General features: G+C 40.5%; 1 protein-coding gene across 1 annotated transcript in view; it reads right to left on the bottom strand.

Moving 5' to 3' along the window:
• Nucleotides 1-18,756, bottom strand: part of PCNX1 (pecanex homolog 1 (Drosophila)) — a 110,715-nt gene that overhangs the window by 42,274 nt on the left and 49,685 nt on the right. Inside the window, 5 exon segments of the mRNA XM_018567924.1 lie at nt 408-625; nt 2,868-2,925; nt 3,908-4,001; nt 7,094-7,278; nt 11,325-11,457. Coding sequence (XP_018423426.1) covers nt 408-625; nt 2,868-2,925; nt 3,908-4,001; nt 7,094-7,278; nt 11,325-11,457 — 688 coding nt within the window.

Genomic DNA, 18,756 nt, shown 5'->3' with positions numbered 1-18,756 from the left:
TGTAGCACTGCAAATTATGGGCTTGGCCTTCTAAGTGCCATTTGCAACTCAACAACACAGATTTTAAATGTTCACACACAACAACAACATTATTTACACCAGTTACAACAAGCTGATCGCTAATACGTGTATGTAACATTTAAAACACTAACAGGACTATTTACAAAAGGGTGAAGAGTTTGGAGAAGGCAGGGGAAGTGAACAATCTAGAGTAACATAGCTGAACTGGAAAGTGAGCTGCATTGAGAATTTTTCCGAATCAGCTACTCTGGCCTAGATTGTTCACTTCTCCCGCCTTCTCCAAACTCTTCACCCCTTTGTGAATAACCCTGTAAATATTCATTGAGAAAAAGTTTTTCTTTTTTTTTTAAATACAAGCAAAACTTGTGATCTTTTTCTCTCCTTACCTGTCAAACAAGGCTAGGAGTGTCAGCCTGTCAAAGTTGATACCGACCCACAACTTGGGCAGTATCCAGAGGCGGTAGTAGTGTTTCACTTTGTGGGCTGCCTGCTCCTGTGGCTGCATCTGATCTTGCAGGTCAGGGCTTAGGTCAATATCCTGCTGCTCCAGTAAGTCTGTGTCAATGGTCAGCAGCCTGTTTAATCGAATCTGAGGGAGAGAGAGCTACCAAAGATTCAGAAGGAGAGACAAAATTCATAAACTGCATCAAAGTGTTAACATAATCCAATAGCAAACTGATGCCTGAAAAACACTTCACTCCAGATACATAATATCCTGCTTTACAACTCCAAAGATTTTAGAATATTTAAAGGAGAAGTATTGGGAGAGTAAAATATACTCTTCCTAATACTTTGAACCATCCAGGGGCACTGCAGCTGTCATATGCGGGCTCCATAGATCAAGAACCGAGTGATCACAACCCGCTGATGTCATGGTCTTCTCCCTGCAGATCATTTTTTAAACAAAAGCTCGCTTTTTTTTTTTTTAAACAAATCCCTCCCTGCAGGGATTCGCTCCTCCCCTCTCTCTCTTCTGCCAGTAATTACTGGAGGGACAGACAGGGGAGATGGGGGGCACAGCTGGTTTTGACTCTAGAGAGGCAGAGCCAACGGGGTGGATCGCTCCCGGCTGCAGCGCAGCTCTGCGCAGTCAGCATATATTACATACATTATAGTAAATGTACTCCTGTGACCCAAAAGAGAACTAAAGCACACAAAAAAATAAGGTTATAAGGTTTGGCTTTAGTTCTCTTTTTAAACCCTCTACAAAGTAAATAGACAAAGCTTTATTAAAAATAATAAACTACAGATAAGCAGTTGCCACAAAACAGCAACTAAACTCAATTACAAAATCTTCAGTTTCATATACAATGTAAAATGCAACAGGGAAACAGCTAAAGGCTTTATAAATTATCCCCAAACAACTGCAGATTGCAAATGAAAGCATAAGCCTGTATGGTCACCTCTTCCCCATATATACATTATTATTCACATTAAGGAGTCCTGAGTCTTAAAGAAAATAGTCTGTACACTACTTCGTTATATAATATGGTTACTTTAAAAATCTGACTAAAAGCTTTACTTTGATTGAGTCGCACCAAGTTTTAACAAAATATAAACAAGATTGAGGCTTTGAAAGAAAAGAAAGCAGGTTAATTTACAGCATAGTCATTTCCCCAATGATTCGATATTTACCCACCAAAGAAAAGCTTCTTGACTAAGGGCCCATACACAGTCAGGTCAACTGCATGCCTTTAATGAACGTGTTAACATGCGCTACATTACGGCAAACCATGCATTTGAGACCGAAAATTATACCTGCTGCATTTTTTGAGTGCAACAATGCAGGTATGTTGGGGTGCTGTACAAAAGGAATTACAGTGCAGAACACCATGCATATATTGCGTGCTACTGTTACACAATGTCAAATGGCCTTTATACAAGGCCTATTGATCATGTGGACCACTAAACTCTTATACTTAAAACGAAAAGGACAGATGGCAGGAAAGGACAACTTTAGTTATTGGGACGAATTCCAATGAAAAAGCCCAGAGTATGCACAGTATTTAGGTGATCGCTGGAAGCACCTGACAAGAGGAGCAATGCAATATGCCCTTTTCAGAAATGATAGATTAGAGCTCACTTTCTACACTTTCACTGTTTCTAGGGACATTTTCAGTATGGGGGCTTAAGGAGTGCTAATTCTTTAAAAAATTCCCTAACCAAACAAAAATATTTACCAAAGATACTGTATTTGGCACCTTCGTGTGTTCTCTTAAGTCTTGAAGTACATACTATGACGAGTAAACTCTTGGGGTTACGGACTCTGTCCTTCCACCTCTTGCATCACTATTGGCTGGTGCTGTGGTCCAGAGGTACTCAGCAAGTCATCTAAAGTGCCAATGCAAGACTATCTGTTTGATAATATTTGACCTTAGGAGGACTGTTTTTAGGGCAGGTGCTGCCATGGTCCCGATCATACCTAGAAAAGTATGCATGTCACTATGGTCAATTTTAGCTCTAGGAACAGATGTCAAGCAATCCTAGGCTCTCTCAATGAAAGCTGAAAGTCACTGTACAGCCCATCTGCAAGTTGCAATGTAACTCTTTTCTTTATACCTTAACTTAAAACTATGCATTGAAAATATGTATTAAAAAGTATAGCCTTACAGCAGTGATCCTTATACCAACAGAAGAAGTGCATGTTTTCCAGTTTTCTTTGTAGAATCAAAGCTGAAGTAATCAGCATGGTTCTTTTAGCAGTAAAGACATGAAAGTACATACATGCTTATATAGTAGTTGCTAGTAGTGGTCCTCGAGAACCAGCAATTAGAAACTTTCCATAAAACATTAAAATGAGAAGTAATGACACTTAAAAGGTAAAATACAATTAAAAAGTATCTTACTAGATCATGTGGGTAGAATCTAACTGAGGTAGAACTTGAAACATGGGAATCTGTGTCACTGTAAATGAAAAAGAGATATAAATTAATTATGTTTTACCTCTACACATCGCTTTCTTTCCGAATGGTAACAACAAAATGGAAAGGAAAATTTAACTCAAATGCAAGCCACTTTTCTTGTCAGTTGCATGCTGCAACTGACATAGCTTTTGGGCCTGACACTTAAAGTGTAAATTAATGTTTAGTCAAATGGGCTTATATGGTTGCCAACCCTAGGAACCAAGAAAAAGAGGGACTTCAGAAAAAAATGGCCATTGTGTTTAAAGCTTAACTGCATGCAGATAAACATCAATAAATCAATTTAAACATTGCAAAAAGGGACATTTAAGAGAACAAATACATGACCTCATCAGTCTATTGCTGCTCTTTTACTGTCCAATTACAGGCTGGGAGAAAGGAGATCTAACTGTGTTGTTCAACTACAGCAAGAAAAGTCAGTTTACCAGGCTGGCTGTGTAAATCTCAGGACTGTATAAACAAAACCAAATACTTTGGTTGGTAAGCCATTTCTCATACATGCATTTTAAGGGCCCATTAACACCAGACTCAGCGTCCGGTGCGCAGTGCTGATCCCAGTGCATCGCACTGTGGATTTTTTTTGTTAGAACTTTTTTGAAATGTCACAAAGTACATTTCATTCAGTTCTATGGACACAGCGGGGTGCAAGGCAGTTGTACCACGTCGCATCCTGCTGCATTGAAACAAAGTAAGGCATGCCTTACTTACAGTAATGTGAATGCACGCCATCCGTGACAAGGCAAAATGCCTCGTCTTACAATGGAGTTGCGCCGGAAACAGCAGCCAACGCAGCTCCAACACAGATGTGTGACTCGGCCCCTATTATGTATTTAGTTGTTTGCCTAGAGTTCACCGTTAACCATGTCAAAACCCAACCAAAGTCATTCTGAATAATAAGTGATGTGTTAAAGTAAATTCTTTTGGAACATTAAAATTAAATGCTGAAATTCGTTAAATGCACCAACCAGAGGTTATTCGACGTTCTCCTTGCAGCGGGTTCAAAGTTCACTAATGACATATCACAGCCACCAGTTTCATACAGAGATGGGGTAAATTTACCTGCAGCAGGTCAAGAAAAAAAAAAACGAAAAAAAAAACACAAAGCTGATTAAACAAATAACTAATACATATTTCTAAACACCAATATAACCTACATCATTGCCTACTTGAAATAAACATGACAGAGATTTAAATTCATTTTCAAAAAGGTACCTGCTGCTTCGAGTGCAGTCTACACTGTTTTATGAAGTCTATTTTAGAAGTAAATGCTACCAGATTAGTTTTTTTTTTTCTGACCACCAACTTACATGACCATCAGTGAGTTCATCTTTTAGTACTACAAGGGTCTCATTTACAGAAAAGAAGAGCAGTTACCCATTGCAAGATATCATGTTTTTGAATAAACATCAGTCAAAGTACCGCAGCGCTGAATACTGAAAAATGGCCTGGCCAGGAAGGGGGTGAAACACTATGGCCTTCAAGTGGTTAAAATAAAACATTGAGTGCTAAGGTTAAAACCGATACACAGCTTCCCAACAGAACTCACTGAATGGTGGCCAGTAATAGTTTCCAGGGAATATACTGGATGTGGTACGGTATTATAGGTTAATTCATATATCTATTTTGAACTCTGATTACACAAGGACATGCCCACATTAATGTCACAGAGAATATGGATTTGACAACCCCAAAGCAAATGTTAAAAGATGAATGATTTTACACGAGTAACAATAATTGTAAAGCTAAACCTATAGAGGCCAAGTCTACCCAAAAATGAAATGTAAGGTACATGCACAAGTACTGAATCACCTGCTGGTTATTCCTGGAACTTAAGAGTAAAGGTGCCTATACACCTATCGATTTTCGTTCGGAAATTGTCTATGTATGGTCTTTCGAACAGTTGATGGGACACCAACGATTTGAAATTACTGTACTTCTGGCTGACTTTCCTTGGCCAGGCTGGAAAACTTTTTTAGAATCGTACAAAGATCGATGGATTAGTGGTTTTCGTACAAAAAAAAAAAAAAAAAGAACACTGCACATGCGCAAATGAAAATCTGTTCTCTCAATCGACAAAAAATTCAGTGAGTTGGTATTGCCAACGAACGATTATCGAAATGGACATTGGTCTGTGCTTGATGGGCTATTTGAACTAGAATGGAAAGAGGGTTCTTGGCCACAACGAAAATTTCCGATCGAAAATCTATAGGAGTATGGCCAGCTTTAGGGTGTCTGTACCAAAGAGTCCATTTACAAGGCCACCTTTTTGAAGGGCACCATTTACACAACACCAGCATTCACTACGGTCAGCATGGTGCAGGATGCTTTATCAAAGTGGAGTTAAAAAAGTAAATTTCCAATACAACAATGTCGAATTTTTTTCAAAAATATATACCAAAAAAATTCAGTTTGTCAACAACCTGAAATGCCATTTCTGTCAGTAGACTTGGCCTATGATACAGAAATCTGAAAAACTATTACAAAATATGTAGTGGGAAAAGTGCAGCTTTATTAGCGTAGACATTTATTCACTATAAAAAAAAAAAACCTACCTACAAACAGACCAGCACATCCCTAATAAGAACTACTACGATCAGCCAGGATGAAAGCAGGGAGGGAAGGAGTTACTATTCTGTCTATTACTGGTAACCAAAGGTTGGCTAACATGGTTAGATCTCAAGATAAGGGATCCAGTAAGTTGAGGTTTTGTATTTATGGCCTTGCTGCTCACAATCCAGATAAATACATAGATTATATTTTGGGTAGGCATAAGACCAGGCTTTAGCAAAGGTCTCGTACCTATTTATAAAGGAACTGCTGGCCCAGTAAACATTTCATAGAAGTAATGAACCAATCAACCCAATCTGGGTCTTTTACAAGCTCCTCTACTGGCACCAATAAAATGTAGGGCTGCAGCTAATGATTAATTTTCATAATCGATTCATTGCCTGATTATTTTTTCAATTAAATCGATTGGTTGTATTAAAAAAACTCTCTCCCTCCACAACTAATCGATGATGAGAATTGTTGCCAACTATTCTCATTATCGATTGTAATCGATTAGGTGTTGCAGCCCTAATAAAATAATTTACAAATGTTAGATGTCAGCAGTAATATATAGGTACTTTGGCTGCCTGTCTCCCTGGATTTGTCCAGCTTTTAAAGAATTACATACTTTTGCTGTATCTTATTTTGAAAAAATCCCTGGCAACGGTCGTACTAAAGAGAAAGAAATTATTCCATTCTTTTTCACACTGGCAGCTGCTAAAACTAAAGCAAGATTTAGCTAGTCAAAAGCAATATGGATGTACCCAAATGCCTTCCAAGACGTATGTATTTTTGCAAATAGACTACAAAAGAACCACTGTTAAATTGATTTTATAAGCATCACTATTCATTTAAGGTAATCATTAAAGAAAAAAAAGTAAACAAATCCAAGATTTATATGGCACCAACATATGCATCATGTAGCACATAAAAAAAAAGAGACCTACTGATACTTCTCACAAATTCAAAATAAAAAGAAAAGGTTGGTTCTACAAAACTATTCAAAAACATGACACTGTAATAAGGACACGTCGCATAGATTTTATTAAACGTATATAGTCTAAAAAATCTGGAGGCCAGGAGATATAACTTTACTGAACTCTTTGCATAATCCAAAATTTGAACACTGCATTACTTTACCATCTGTTACTGAACAAAAAAAACAACATTTACGTAGTCAATTAAAATAGTCAAATACACAATACAACTTGACTGACCATTTTATCAAAACCTTAAACAGCATGACCTAAAAAAGTGGCATATGTTTTTTGCAAATCTTTTTTACGGTGTACATTTAAAAAAATAAAAAAAACCTACAGGAACATAAAATATTAAAACTTCAGTCACATATGAGTAAATGATAGAAATGTATGTATGTTAACTGCAATGAAAATATGTTCCGATGTTAGCACCATTAAGCTGCCTGGAAAGAGAATCAAACTAAAATTAGGAAAACAAAAATGGTCAGTTAAAATGTTATCAGGTATTTCCACATTCACACAGGGGAGGGTCTGAAATGAAAAAGTATAAGTGAACTGCATTATTACCCAAAATGTGTTGCATTAAAACTTCCATGTCACCAAGGTTACATAAGGCCTGCATACCAAGTTCATCGTGCAAACTGCTATTGCCTACGGCAGATGCATTGTCATGTGAAGCCTCTAAGTGGACGCTCCCATTTCTCACCAGCAAGGAGGCGCTAGCGCTGAGCACAGCAGCCTGAGAAGGGGGGCGGGACTGGACTTTGACCTGGGTTGATGACTGCTGGCCTTGATGACCATCTTGAAGGCTACAACAAAAACAGTTATTGGGAAGACATTAAAGATCCATGAGTAACAAGCCTCAAGATAAAGAATGTTTATGTAATCTATGAACATTTAGTCAAATTTGTGAAGTTGGGTCATATTAACTTTCCTATTAGAGGAATGCAGATCTCCAAAAAAATAAAAACATGCAGAAAATACTAAAAATTGCCACATTGCAATCTTTCATAGCTAGAACTAAAATAGGACATAACTGTGCAGTAGTTGACAAGAATCAACACTTGCAGCACGTGCATTCTAAATCGATTCCTAAAAGGGGTCAACTAACCCATTCTGTAGTTTACAGCAATGGCTAGCCATCCCAGGCAGTGCCACCTCATTAAGGAAGTGTTTCAAATAAACATGAACCATTTATGTAACAACCAGTGTTTGCCAACCCTATACTTTAAAGAGACTAACTTTACCAAAAAGCTGCCGAGAGGTCTGAAGAACTGGCACCGAGAGAGGTACCTGCAGAAGCTCTCTAAACCCCCCTGCTTTACCAGAATGTCAGGCTGTTCTAATGAGGCAACTTCCATTCAAATCAAGACTTCCTGATAATGCTAAAGCCTGCCTGCCCCTTCTTGCCTCCAACATATTCCTATTTGTAGAGAGGCAGTCCTCTATGTGATATTTATTAGGAATTTGGAGGGGACAGGCAAGCACCAACACTTTACAGCATGCCTGGCATTTGGGCATTGCAGGGGGCACTAAAAGCTGTTTTTTGTAGCCATATGCAGACGACTCAATACTCGAATATGACATTCTAAATATCATTGCATTTGAATGTATAATATGTATTGCCAATTCTACTGGGGAAAAAAAAAAAGATGGATGAAGGTTGAAAACTGTTTGCAGGCCATTACATAAAGTGTTACATTTGAATGATAAACTGGAAAGTACTCAAGGGCTAGGGTGCATGGGCTTTTGAGATCAAATAAGGTCTGCTTTTCAATTTAACACATGGCAAAAACATGTCAGAAGCTCGTGAGCACTAGTCCTAAGACAATTAAAGATCCTTGCAGTGAAGAAATATGGAGGCTGGTTTAACAGTTCTTTTTCTGAAATTCTATTTTCCTGGACGTCATGCTACCCTAGAGTCTTCATTACGTTCTAAAATCTGACTCAAAAAAAGTGTGCAGATTAGAAATCCAACTTTCCTGATATGCATGCTTACTCGTGGTTGGTGTATAAAAGCTAGGGACAGTCAGGCAATGGCAGCCTCTACCTTTCAGTAAAAGTTCCCTTTTTAAGGGATAGGTGAAAATGGATTATTTTAAATCAGAAAAAAAAAAACAACAATTGTACCAGCAGTCCAATGTTATTAAAGACTCCTAAACTGGAATACTGAAAACCCTTAGGTCTGTTCCCATACTTTAGGGGAATCAGAATTTTATTTTTTTTTACAAATGGAAGACTAAAATTTTGAGGGTGAAGACCGGAGAAGATCTTTGCCAAACCTTTTTTTTTGCTGTATCAGATGACAATGTCATGCGTTTTGGAAGAAACTAAGAATGCTGGACACAAGATCTCCTCCTCACATAAACATGCACACTAAGGTGATCCAAGCATTCATGTTTATGAGAATAAAAAAATTGAAAATTGCAGTTGGATTTTGCATACACAACTTCTAAGGTCTATGGCCATCTAAAAGAAGATTGACAATTAAAAATGTTATTAACCCTTGAAGTGCGGCTACCTAAGGATCCTGGTGGCATCATGCTCTGTACACTGTGCATAGACTATGTATAGGCGTGAGGATGCCAGGAGCAGTCCATCTGTGCAGCAGAGGAGTAGACAGGCTTCAGTGATCACAAGAGCAGACAGCCAGATCAGATGGTCTGGTGAGTGTTTAGCACCTAGACACAAACGAGCACTAAACCCTTCCAGTGCAAAGGTTAATAACATTTTTTTTCTGGAGTTCCTCTTTAAATCCTAGCTACCAATGACCAAGTAACCTGTGTGCCCATATCTGGTAGTTAGAACTAGCAAATAAGCATGGTGCTCTTATAGATGTAGTCTGAATTGAACACTAACTGTAGTGCATCCGATAGATTGCTTTATGCAGCATTTAACAGTGCACTGACTGTTTGTGAGGCATGCAGTGAAGGGTGTTCGCCAATGGCACCAAATCACTTCACAAAACTAGCACTGGGATTTTTCTTTTCAATTAAAAAGGTCCAAATTGATCTTAAATAGTTTTGTAAAAGCGCATTGCGAACTCCCCGTGTTATAGGGTTATTTTTAGTGGGAAGATAAATACCAGTTTTGGCTATAGTTGCTGTAATAAACTTTTTCATCCCTTTCAACTGTTCACTGCCACTATATTTCCTAATCAAAGAAATCCATACAACACTGCAGATATGTAGGTCTATTTATAAAACGCTGCTGCAGTGTGAATAATTTAACAATCTCCAACCTGCAAAGGATACAAAGGTAGCGCCACAAATGGCATCAGGAAAACTTAGCAAACGCAATGTAATCTGACACAATTGATTTAGAAGCTCAATACTGTTAACTAGTTTTAGAACCTTAATGTATATTTCTACGGCTACATTCATACTAGCCTCCTGCATTTATTTAAATGAAGAAGCAATAAATCGGGGATTAACAAACAAGTTTACGCTTCCCATATCAAGATCTCCTAAATTTAGATGCAATTGTGTCTACATGCGTTTACATGAGTTCAGACACATTCAGAGCATCTGATTTGCCCCTGGATGCACAGAATTGTATTTGGTCTAAACAAAGCTAAACGGAATGGACTTTATTTCAGGTAAACAGTGTGAACGATACCATTTAAAATCATTACATGCATTTATATGCCTTTAGAAATGTTCTATAAAATGCAGTTATGTCACTGCCATGTGAATGAGGCATACAGCTGTGTAAGGACCCATTCTCACAGGGCATTCTGAGATTCCTGCAGCAAGAACATACGGATTCCTACATTAGGAATCCCAGGTGCCCTATTCAGAGGCAGCCACTGTTCCCATTTAAGTAAATGACAGGATGATAGTGGCCGTACATGGTACGATCACGTATGTTTTAGAATAGATGATTGTCACTGGATGCACCTATCAAGTGTCCAGTGAACATCCTCTATCCCAAACCACATGTAATCTTACCATGTACGATTACATGGGGATTGCCACTGACAGATACTTGCCACTTGTCATTTTCTTTAATTGGTACAGTGGCTGCATCTGAATGAGACACCTGCGATTCCTGCTGCAGGAATACATAGACTCTTACCGCAGGAATCCCAGAAGTCCCGGTGTAAATGGAGCCTAAAACATGTTAAAACGCTTAAAAGAAGAAGCAAGTGGCATGTAGGGATACAAGGGAAAAGATGAACTCCAGGCAGCTAAATACACTGCTGAAATGCATATTTGGGAACGGTTTTACTACCCACGGGAACTAATATTCTGTCCATCAAGTCTTAAGATTTGCAAAGATAGCAGAGTCAGGTAGGCAACCCGACTTCTCTACTGCAGTTAACCAACAGCTAGGTCACCTCCCAGCACCCAACCCATGATTGAACAGAGAAGGAAAAGCAGAAGACTAATGAGATCAACCCTCTGCTCAATTCAATCTCTCCTGTCAGCACATGTGCATGCAGCAGAGCCTGACTGGCTCTAACTGGTGCCCCTTCTCCCAGTCTAAGTGCTGGTGTACAGGGGATTACAAGAGGCTGATACTGAGTCAGATTCAGGTTGTTACAGCAGCTGCATTTAAATATGCATTTAAGGGTATTTTAATGAATACATAAATGCTTAAAAATTGTGCTTTTTATGTGCCTGGAGTTTAGCTTTAAAGCTTTACTTTAAGACACCAACCTCATGAGCAAGTAGACAGCTGCACAGCAGATCCACGCAGATCACATGCTCAAAGTGTCATGCACAGACAGCCAACAGAAAAGAGAGGAGGGTTGTACTTGTTAGGACAAAGGGTATTAAGGGTGACTGGAGCAAGCTTAGGAGAAGGTTAGAAGCCTGCAGCATGCAGTACGGTGGAGCTTGAAATACCGTACCTGAGGGGTGATCCGATGAGTGAAGCGGGAGGAGTGGGGTTACTCCCTGCATTGTGCCTGCGCCGTACGGCCTGGCGCCTAAATGTGCTGCGTTCACGACGGAATGTTACCGTCTCCTCGCTGGTGTGTGCTGCTGCAGCAAGACAGATACTTTAGGTCATATAAAAAAAAAAAAAAAAAGCAACAACTGGCAATGTAGCAATAAGTTGGTTACCTGTAAATTAACATCTCCTAAGAAGAAAATCCAAGGTCAGATATGTGTGTGTATTCCATTGCAGGATAACTGCCATATTTTGCACAAATGTTCACGTACAACAGAGGTATGAAGCAGAATTGTAAGCATAGTATGTATGTACTAATAAAATAAAAAAAAATGTAGACCAGAGTTCTACCATCAGTTTCAGTTTATGGATCACATTTAAAAAGGACAAACAGCTCAAAGCCACAATAAACAAGAAAAACAGGATTAAAAACATGTTAATATTGATAAGCAACTCAAGAAAATATAAAATAGGAAAGCCGTTATATGCCTACATAATAAGGCTACATTCACACGGGGCGTTCTGGGATTCCTGCAGCAAGAACCTATGGATTGCTACAGCAGGAATACCAGGTGTCCCCACTCAGATGTGCCCGCTGTATCCATTTATGTTAAAGACAGGGTGACAGCATTCGCAGCTGTCATTGGCAGCCCGCATGTAATTGTACATGGTAGGATTACACGTGAATTGGGATAGATGATGGTTACTGAACGCATCTATCCTCCATCCAGGGACATTCATCTATTCAGAACCGTGTGTAATTGTACTGTGGTAAGATTACATGTGGAATGCCGCTGACAAATGTGGTTGCTGTCACCCTCTCCTTAAAAAGAGAACTATGAAGCGAGTGAAAATCACTCACCTCATAGTTCTAGCCGACCTGTGACAATGAAACTGTGCCGTCGCTCACTCACTTCTCGATCTATCCGTGCAGAGAGCCGTGACTGTCACTCACGGCTCCCTGCAGGGATCCCCCCCCCTCCCCTGTCCGATCCTCCAGTGTGACTGGCGGAACGGACGGGGGAGGGTACAACTGGCTCTGCCTCCAGATAGGCAGAGCCAGCTGCCAATCACACAGCTGGGTGGAGCCAGACATAATTGTTGGGATCCGTCCCAGCTGCGGCATCTCTGTATATCGCTGTAGCTCGCGGTATACTGAGCTTTGGGTGATGGGAGGACGCTAGTTTGTGTCCTCTCGTTACCCTTAGGAGAACAATGGGGAAAAGCCCTGACCCCATAGTTCTCATTTAACTTCAATGGGTACAGGGTACCCCTGGGCCGCACCTTGCACAGGAATCGGAAGGTTTTTGCCGCGTGAATTCCAGAACACGGAATAAGTCCCCATGTGAATGGGGCCTAAGTGAACTGTACAATATTGCAGCTGCTCCCAAAGGAGAGGTGTAGAAAAACATATGCAAAGAAGCCACCACAAGAACCAGAGTGTTAGTGGAAAGCTCCAGAAACTGGTTGGGAGACCTCTGGTCACAATTATACTTTTGAAAACCTTTTGGTGCTCTATTTAGGAGAGACAGTGTGTGCCCTCTGAAGTTCAGTTTTACATACTTCACACATTCATACTACAGAAATTTCAGTTTAGGAAAGAGGATAGTGATAAACGCCTAAAGAACAAAAAACCAAACCAGTTTACTCAAAACAGTGTAACACGCTAAATCAGATGATAACGAAGATATGCATATACATTCAGCTGATCAGATCCTTGCAAGATTGTTTCTTCCCTTAAAGAAGTAATTTATTATTTTGAGGACAGCGAGCAATATAGGGCTTGTATTATTACCACTTTAAACGCCAACAATACTTACAGTGCAGGAAACTACAAAAAATAAAATCAATAACCCTGGAGAGATTTCATTTTTGAACAGGGTTATGGCACAAGAGCGTTATACTTGACATGAACTGCTTGCAGTCTGAATCATTTCCTGAAATTTCCTTGATTTGTTGTGGTTTAGGAAGTCTACACTGAAGTCTGAAAACCACAATAAACAAATACAGAGCACCTGCAAAGTGACTCAGTCTAGAATGGGAGACTTAAGCCAGCCCAAAGGAAGTATGAGATGGGTCTACACATGGCTCAGATTTGTTCTATACAGCTGCCATACATTTCCATAAATCTCTTCATTAAATGAGAAGCTTATGTTGGCGTTAAGTTTAGAGCAAAACTGCCAGTTATTTCTAACTTCCGAAACAAAACCTCTTAGGTCAGGCAAGACAGATAGGTACCTACTCTTACCTTAAAGAACAACTCCAGGATGATGTTTTCTTTACCTTTGCAGTGGGGCTACCACCTCATTGCAAAAGTCAAGGTTCACGACCTGCCCATCTTGGACAGGCAGATCGTACTTGCGATCATCGACCGCTGAGGGGAGGGCTTACAGATGATTGCAATGGTGAGCGGGCAGTGTGCGCTTATGCACCTCTGCCCGTGCGGCTTTCGTCTTGCGATCGTGTTACCAACCTTAGGTTTTCTAGCGTGCTTGGAAGACGAAAGTCGTGCGACCTTACAGTATATGCGGTCGCACGCTGCCCATACACCTTATAACCGCGGGTTCCCCCACGATAATCGTCAGATGTATGGGCAGCTTAAGAGGAAGCTGGCTCAGAGCTTCCGGTGAGTAACTTTTTAAAAAAAAAATTTAACCTACACATAAGCGAGTACTTAACCCTTGAAGTGTGCGGGTAGCCCCACTGCAAGGGTTAATAAAGTTTCCTGGCGTTCTTCAAAAGAGACACGTCACCACCTACTAAGATTGAAGATCTGTGCTCCAGGCAGCGGCCAAGGAAGCATTGAATGAACTGCATAGACTACCTATGCAGGCAGAAAAAAGTACAATATCGACCCCGTTTGCAGCACAATTTTAACAGGGATTCTAATAAGAAAATCATCCACTGCTTTTGCATTATAAGTGAATCAGAAAAACCTCTTCATCTTTCTATGCACGGGTAGTGACAGGGCCTCTAAGAAGCCAGAAAACCCTCCTATGAGCATCCCATCTGAAATCAGAATTACTAACGGTTTGACTTCAGGGTGAATTAAACCACCCCCTATTTAATGAGAGTGCTCGTAGTGAACACTAACGCAGGCAATGAACAAATGAACCACTGGTGAGCTGGGCTTAAAAGTAAGTTTTCTGAACAGATGTTCGATTTGCTAACAATTAACAGGGTCATTTTGACCGGAGATAAAGAAGGAAAAAAATAAAATAAGCAGTAAGGAATTTTTATTCAAACAAAATTCTAACAAAGAATGTGGATTTTGCTTCATTCCAAAATCGAATGTTAAAACTAGGGATGCACTGATACTAGTCTGCGCATGCCCAGTAGCAGACTGAGGGCCGATCACGTAGCCGCTGTACACACAGGAGACGTGGGCAGATCCGGGAGAGCTTGAAGAGCGGTGTCTGCTCAGCTGGCCCGAGTGACGGGTACGGTAACGACTGCTGCTAAAGGTGCCCACACACCTTGTAATAATCGTGTGATAATCGTATGATAATCCCGCAATCGTACGATTATCATAAATATTCGGTTTTTCACTTATATCTACTGAAATAAAATTGATCTGCACCAGGAAAGGCGCCCTTTTTGGGCTTACTTCCTAGTGTTGTGGATAATGACACGCCGCCTGGCTTCCCGATTGCCCGGGAAGCCGGCTCTATGCTACCGGAAGTACCGGTACCCGGTATCAGCGAGTACAGAAATATAAATATCGGTACTCATACCCAATACGGAAAAACGGTATCGGCGCATCCCTAGTTAAAACCAAAATGAATATGAAATAACATTCATGAAGTCTCTGATGGCATTAAATGTTTTGATTTTTTTTGTCTGAATGTTCATATGAGAATCCAACAGTGTATGGGCAGGTTTAGTTTTTAAGGCTGGGAATTTGAGCCCTAGTAACAAACGGAAAATAAGACAAAAAGCACGAAGGCGGCTTTCGGACTTCCAAAAGTAGCAACAGCCAGATTCTTTTTTTTTAGAAGTCCTGCTCTTATGCAGAACTTTTAAATATGAAAATGACTCACAACTTTGCTTTAACGTAAACAGGAAGTCTATACTTCCGCACTTTTATGCCATTCAATATAAATGTCAGTTCACCACCCCTTAAAAAGCTGCTAGCTATAATTAAACAAAAAAAAAAAATTGTATTCACGGCTTTCCACATTTTCTTAATGCAAGATCCATGAAGATAGGAGAGTATTGACAGTTTGTCTGCAAAAGGCAACTACACATGGATTGTAGACAATTACCAATCATAGAGAAGGCACCTGGAGGAATCCTACATTTGCTGATGAAATACTGTGGGAGGACTTGTGAGCTACAATACCTATATCAGTTAATCAACACTGTTTATTACTGCAATGAGAGAAGCCAACAGGGAAGATTCATGTACAACAATTAAATAAAAGCACACAAGTATTCCTGTGATTTATATCTAGCAGATCAGACTTAGAAATGCTTAAATCTAAATATATAAAAGAAACTATTACAACATAATCCCTCTGTAAACTACCGCTTCATTTATTAATTTTTTTAGACATACTTATGAAAGAGATCACCTTAATGTAAAAAAAAAACCTTATCATGTGTGTGGTATTGGAAGGAAAACCTTGTCTCTATGTACATGGTGGCAGGCGTTGATCCCTTTGTCTCACTGATGAAAACAAACTGTCTGGTGTAATCAACTGCCAGAGACCATGTGGCCTAGGGCTTGTGACTAAGGAAAAATTGTTTATCAAGGCCAGGAAGACATCCTTCATCAAAATAATGTGATTTTGTCATACAGACATGAGTATGACATGAGTAGCAAGCAGCAGTCAAAAACAAATCGGCAACAGCCAAACCAGGGCGGATGCTATGATCTTTAATGAGCACAGAACAAAGAATTTTACAGCGAGTACAATAATCCAATTTTATATATCCTTATTGAAGTACACAGCACAGATTGGAAGATCTTAACCACTGGGATGTAAACAAGCGGGCAAGAGGAAATCAAGAGGATTTCGCTGCTGCCTGTAGGACCTTACGCCCAAAATTAGCATCCGAAGATGCAAAAACATCAACTTTATAAAACTTAGAGGTACAGTGGACCAGGTGGTCGCTTTAGAAACTTAAGATACAGAAGCTTGATGCCGAAAAGCACAGTAAGCGTTCACCAAACTAGCAGAGTGACTGAGGACGGCGGTTGCAGACCCCGAAGAGAACAGCCCTGTAAGATTATCTGGCACATCCACTTAAAAATAGAGGAAGCAGCCAGACCATTGTGAGGACCATCCGCAAGAACAAAAAAAAAAAATCAGCCTTACAAAAAGATGCTGCCGCCTCCAAATGTACAGACTACATCCAAACAGTGCAAAGAGCGTTTCAAACTCTGAACTGGTTGGGACAGAATGATGGCAAAACAACCTCTTTATTCAAATGAAAAACTGACACAACCTTAGAAACAAAAGACGGCCAAGGGTGAAGCACCACCTTATTCCTATGCAACACCAGAAAAGGAGACTTACAGGATAGGGCCGCCAATTCAGAAACCCGACGTGCCAAGGTAATGACCACCAAAAAGGCCACCGCCTGAGACAAAGTCAGCAAGGGAATTTTAGAAATATTTCCGAATGGAGGTTTCTGCAAAACAGAAAGCATCAAATTTGGATCCCTCAACACCACCAGAGACTGAATTGGTGAAACACTAGTCATTCCTTGAACAAAAGTAGTTACAAATGAATGAGAGGACAAAGGCCGTTGTAAAAGAACAGCCAAACCCCTCCACTGCTCCAAGGATCCTCGAGTCAAGGTAAGTCCTTATTTTAGCACTGGGGGGACTTTTGGGGGGACTTTTGCCTTGAGTTTTGCTTTAAAGGGCTTTGTATAGGAATGACCCAAGTTTACCCCCAAATCTCACTCTTCCCCTCTAGAGCATGTACCAGCATTTATTTTCTTCTTACCGTCACCAAGCTTAAAAAAATCCTTGCAAGGGCAACTGCTAATGATGCAGGCCCTTTTCCTATGCACAGTGGGCAATCAAGGCCGTAGCAATAATTTTACTATGTAAATGTAATACAGATTATTTAAAAATGCACTTATGCTCACTTTACCTTCCTTCATTGCTCCTTTCCTAATTGGCTGGGATTTTTTTTTTCTATAGACAACTGGGAAAAGAATGATGATGCTATTTTATCCAAGTATACTACGTAAAAGCCAACTATTCCATTAAATTCTATTTCTAGTCTGTTTTCACAGCTGCTATCTAGGGACAAAGCTGTGACAGGGAGCAATAAAGAGCTTACAACAGCCTCTATACACAGGTACTGTTAGATTGCATGGCAACAGGAATGGCATGGTTTTCTTTACACACATGGATCACATTTCCAGTGATGAGCACATTATGGAAATGCCATACTTGAGTAGCCTTAAGGTGCCCATACACCTTACGACCATCGCAAGACTTTTGTCTTGCGATGGTCATAAGCTTATTAAAAGCTCGTACGATCTGCCCATCTTGGACAGGCAGATCGTACTTGCGATCATCGAAAGCGGGGCGGGCTTCTGATGACCGCAGTGAGGGGCGGGCTTCCGATCACTGCAAACGGGCAGTAAGCGCGTGCGCACACCGGCCCGTTCGGCAGTTGTCGAACAAGCAGGCCACTAACCCGCCGAGAATCGTACGATTCTCAGCGGGTTTTCAAGCCTGCTTGTTCGACGGAAGACGTGCGGCCGTACAGTAGAAATGGTCGCACGCCTTGCATACACTGTACAATTGTACGATCGCGGGATTTCCCACGATTCTCATACGAGAATTGTACAGTGTATGGGCACCTTTAGACTATATAGAAAATACTTCCTCACTACTCAGCCTCAGGTCTCTTCAGAACAGACTCACACAGGCATTGGCATACAGCCAGGGAATACACATGGTACACATACTAGGAAGATGGCAGGATTACTATACTAGCAGTGTTGGAAATAAACATAGTACACAGCTGAAGGGCCGCCAGGTAACCATTATATTAGAGTACTGCTAGGATTCAATTTTCTTTATGTAAGGTTTTTAATTAAGTAACGGTATCTTCCAAAAAAAATAGTATCTTGCTTGGACCTGTAGTTTACATCAAAGAAGCCATTCTTAAATGGTACTAGTCATCAGCTTAATATTTGAATCTATATTTTAAAAAGCCCACGCTCGGGAAGAGAACAAAACTACCAATTTAGCAGCATGCCACCTGGTTCCTCCAAATCTTTACTCCACCCAGGAGCTAGGGCCATTCCAGCGGCGGCACCCAGGAGCTAGGGCCATTCCAGCAGCGGGAGCTAGGGCCATTCCAGCGGCGGGAGCTAGGGCCATTCCAGCGGCGGCACCCAGGAGCTAGGGCCATTCCAGC

The sequence above is a fragment of the Nanorana parkeri genome, unplaced genomic scaffold, assembly GCF_000935625.1.
Source record: "Nanorana parkeri isolate BGI_ZX_2015 unplaced genomic scaffold, ASM93562v1 scaffold1116, whole genome shotgun sequence".
Lineage (NCBI taxonomy): Eukaryota > Metazoa > Chordata > Amphibia > Anura > Dicroglossidae > Nanorana > Nanorana parkeri.
The sequence above is the reverse complement of the archived record's forward strand: the minus strand, read 5'-3'. Positions and strand labels throughout refer to the sequence as shown.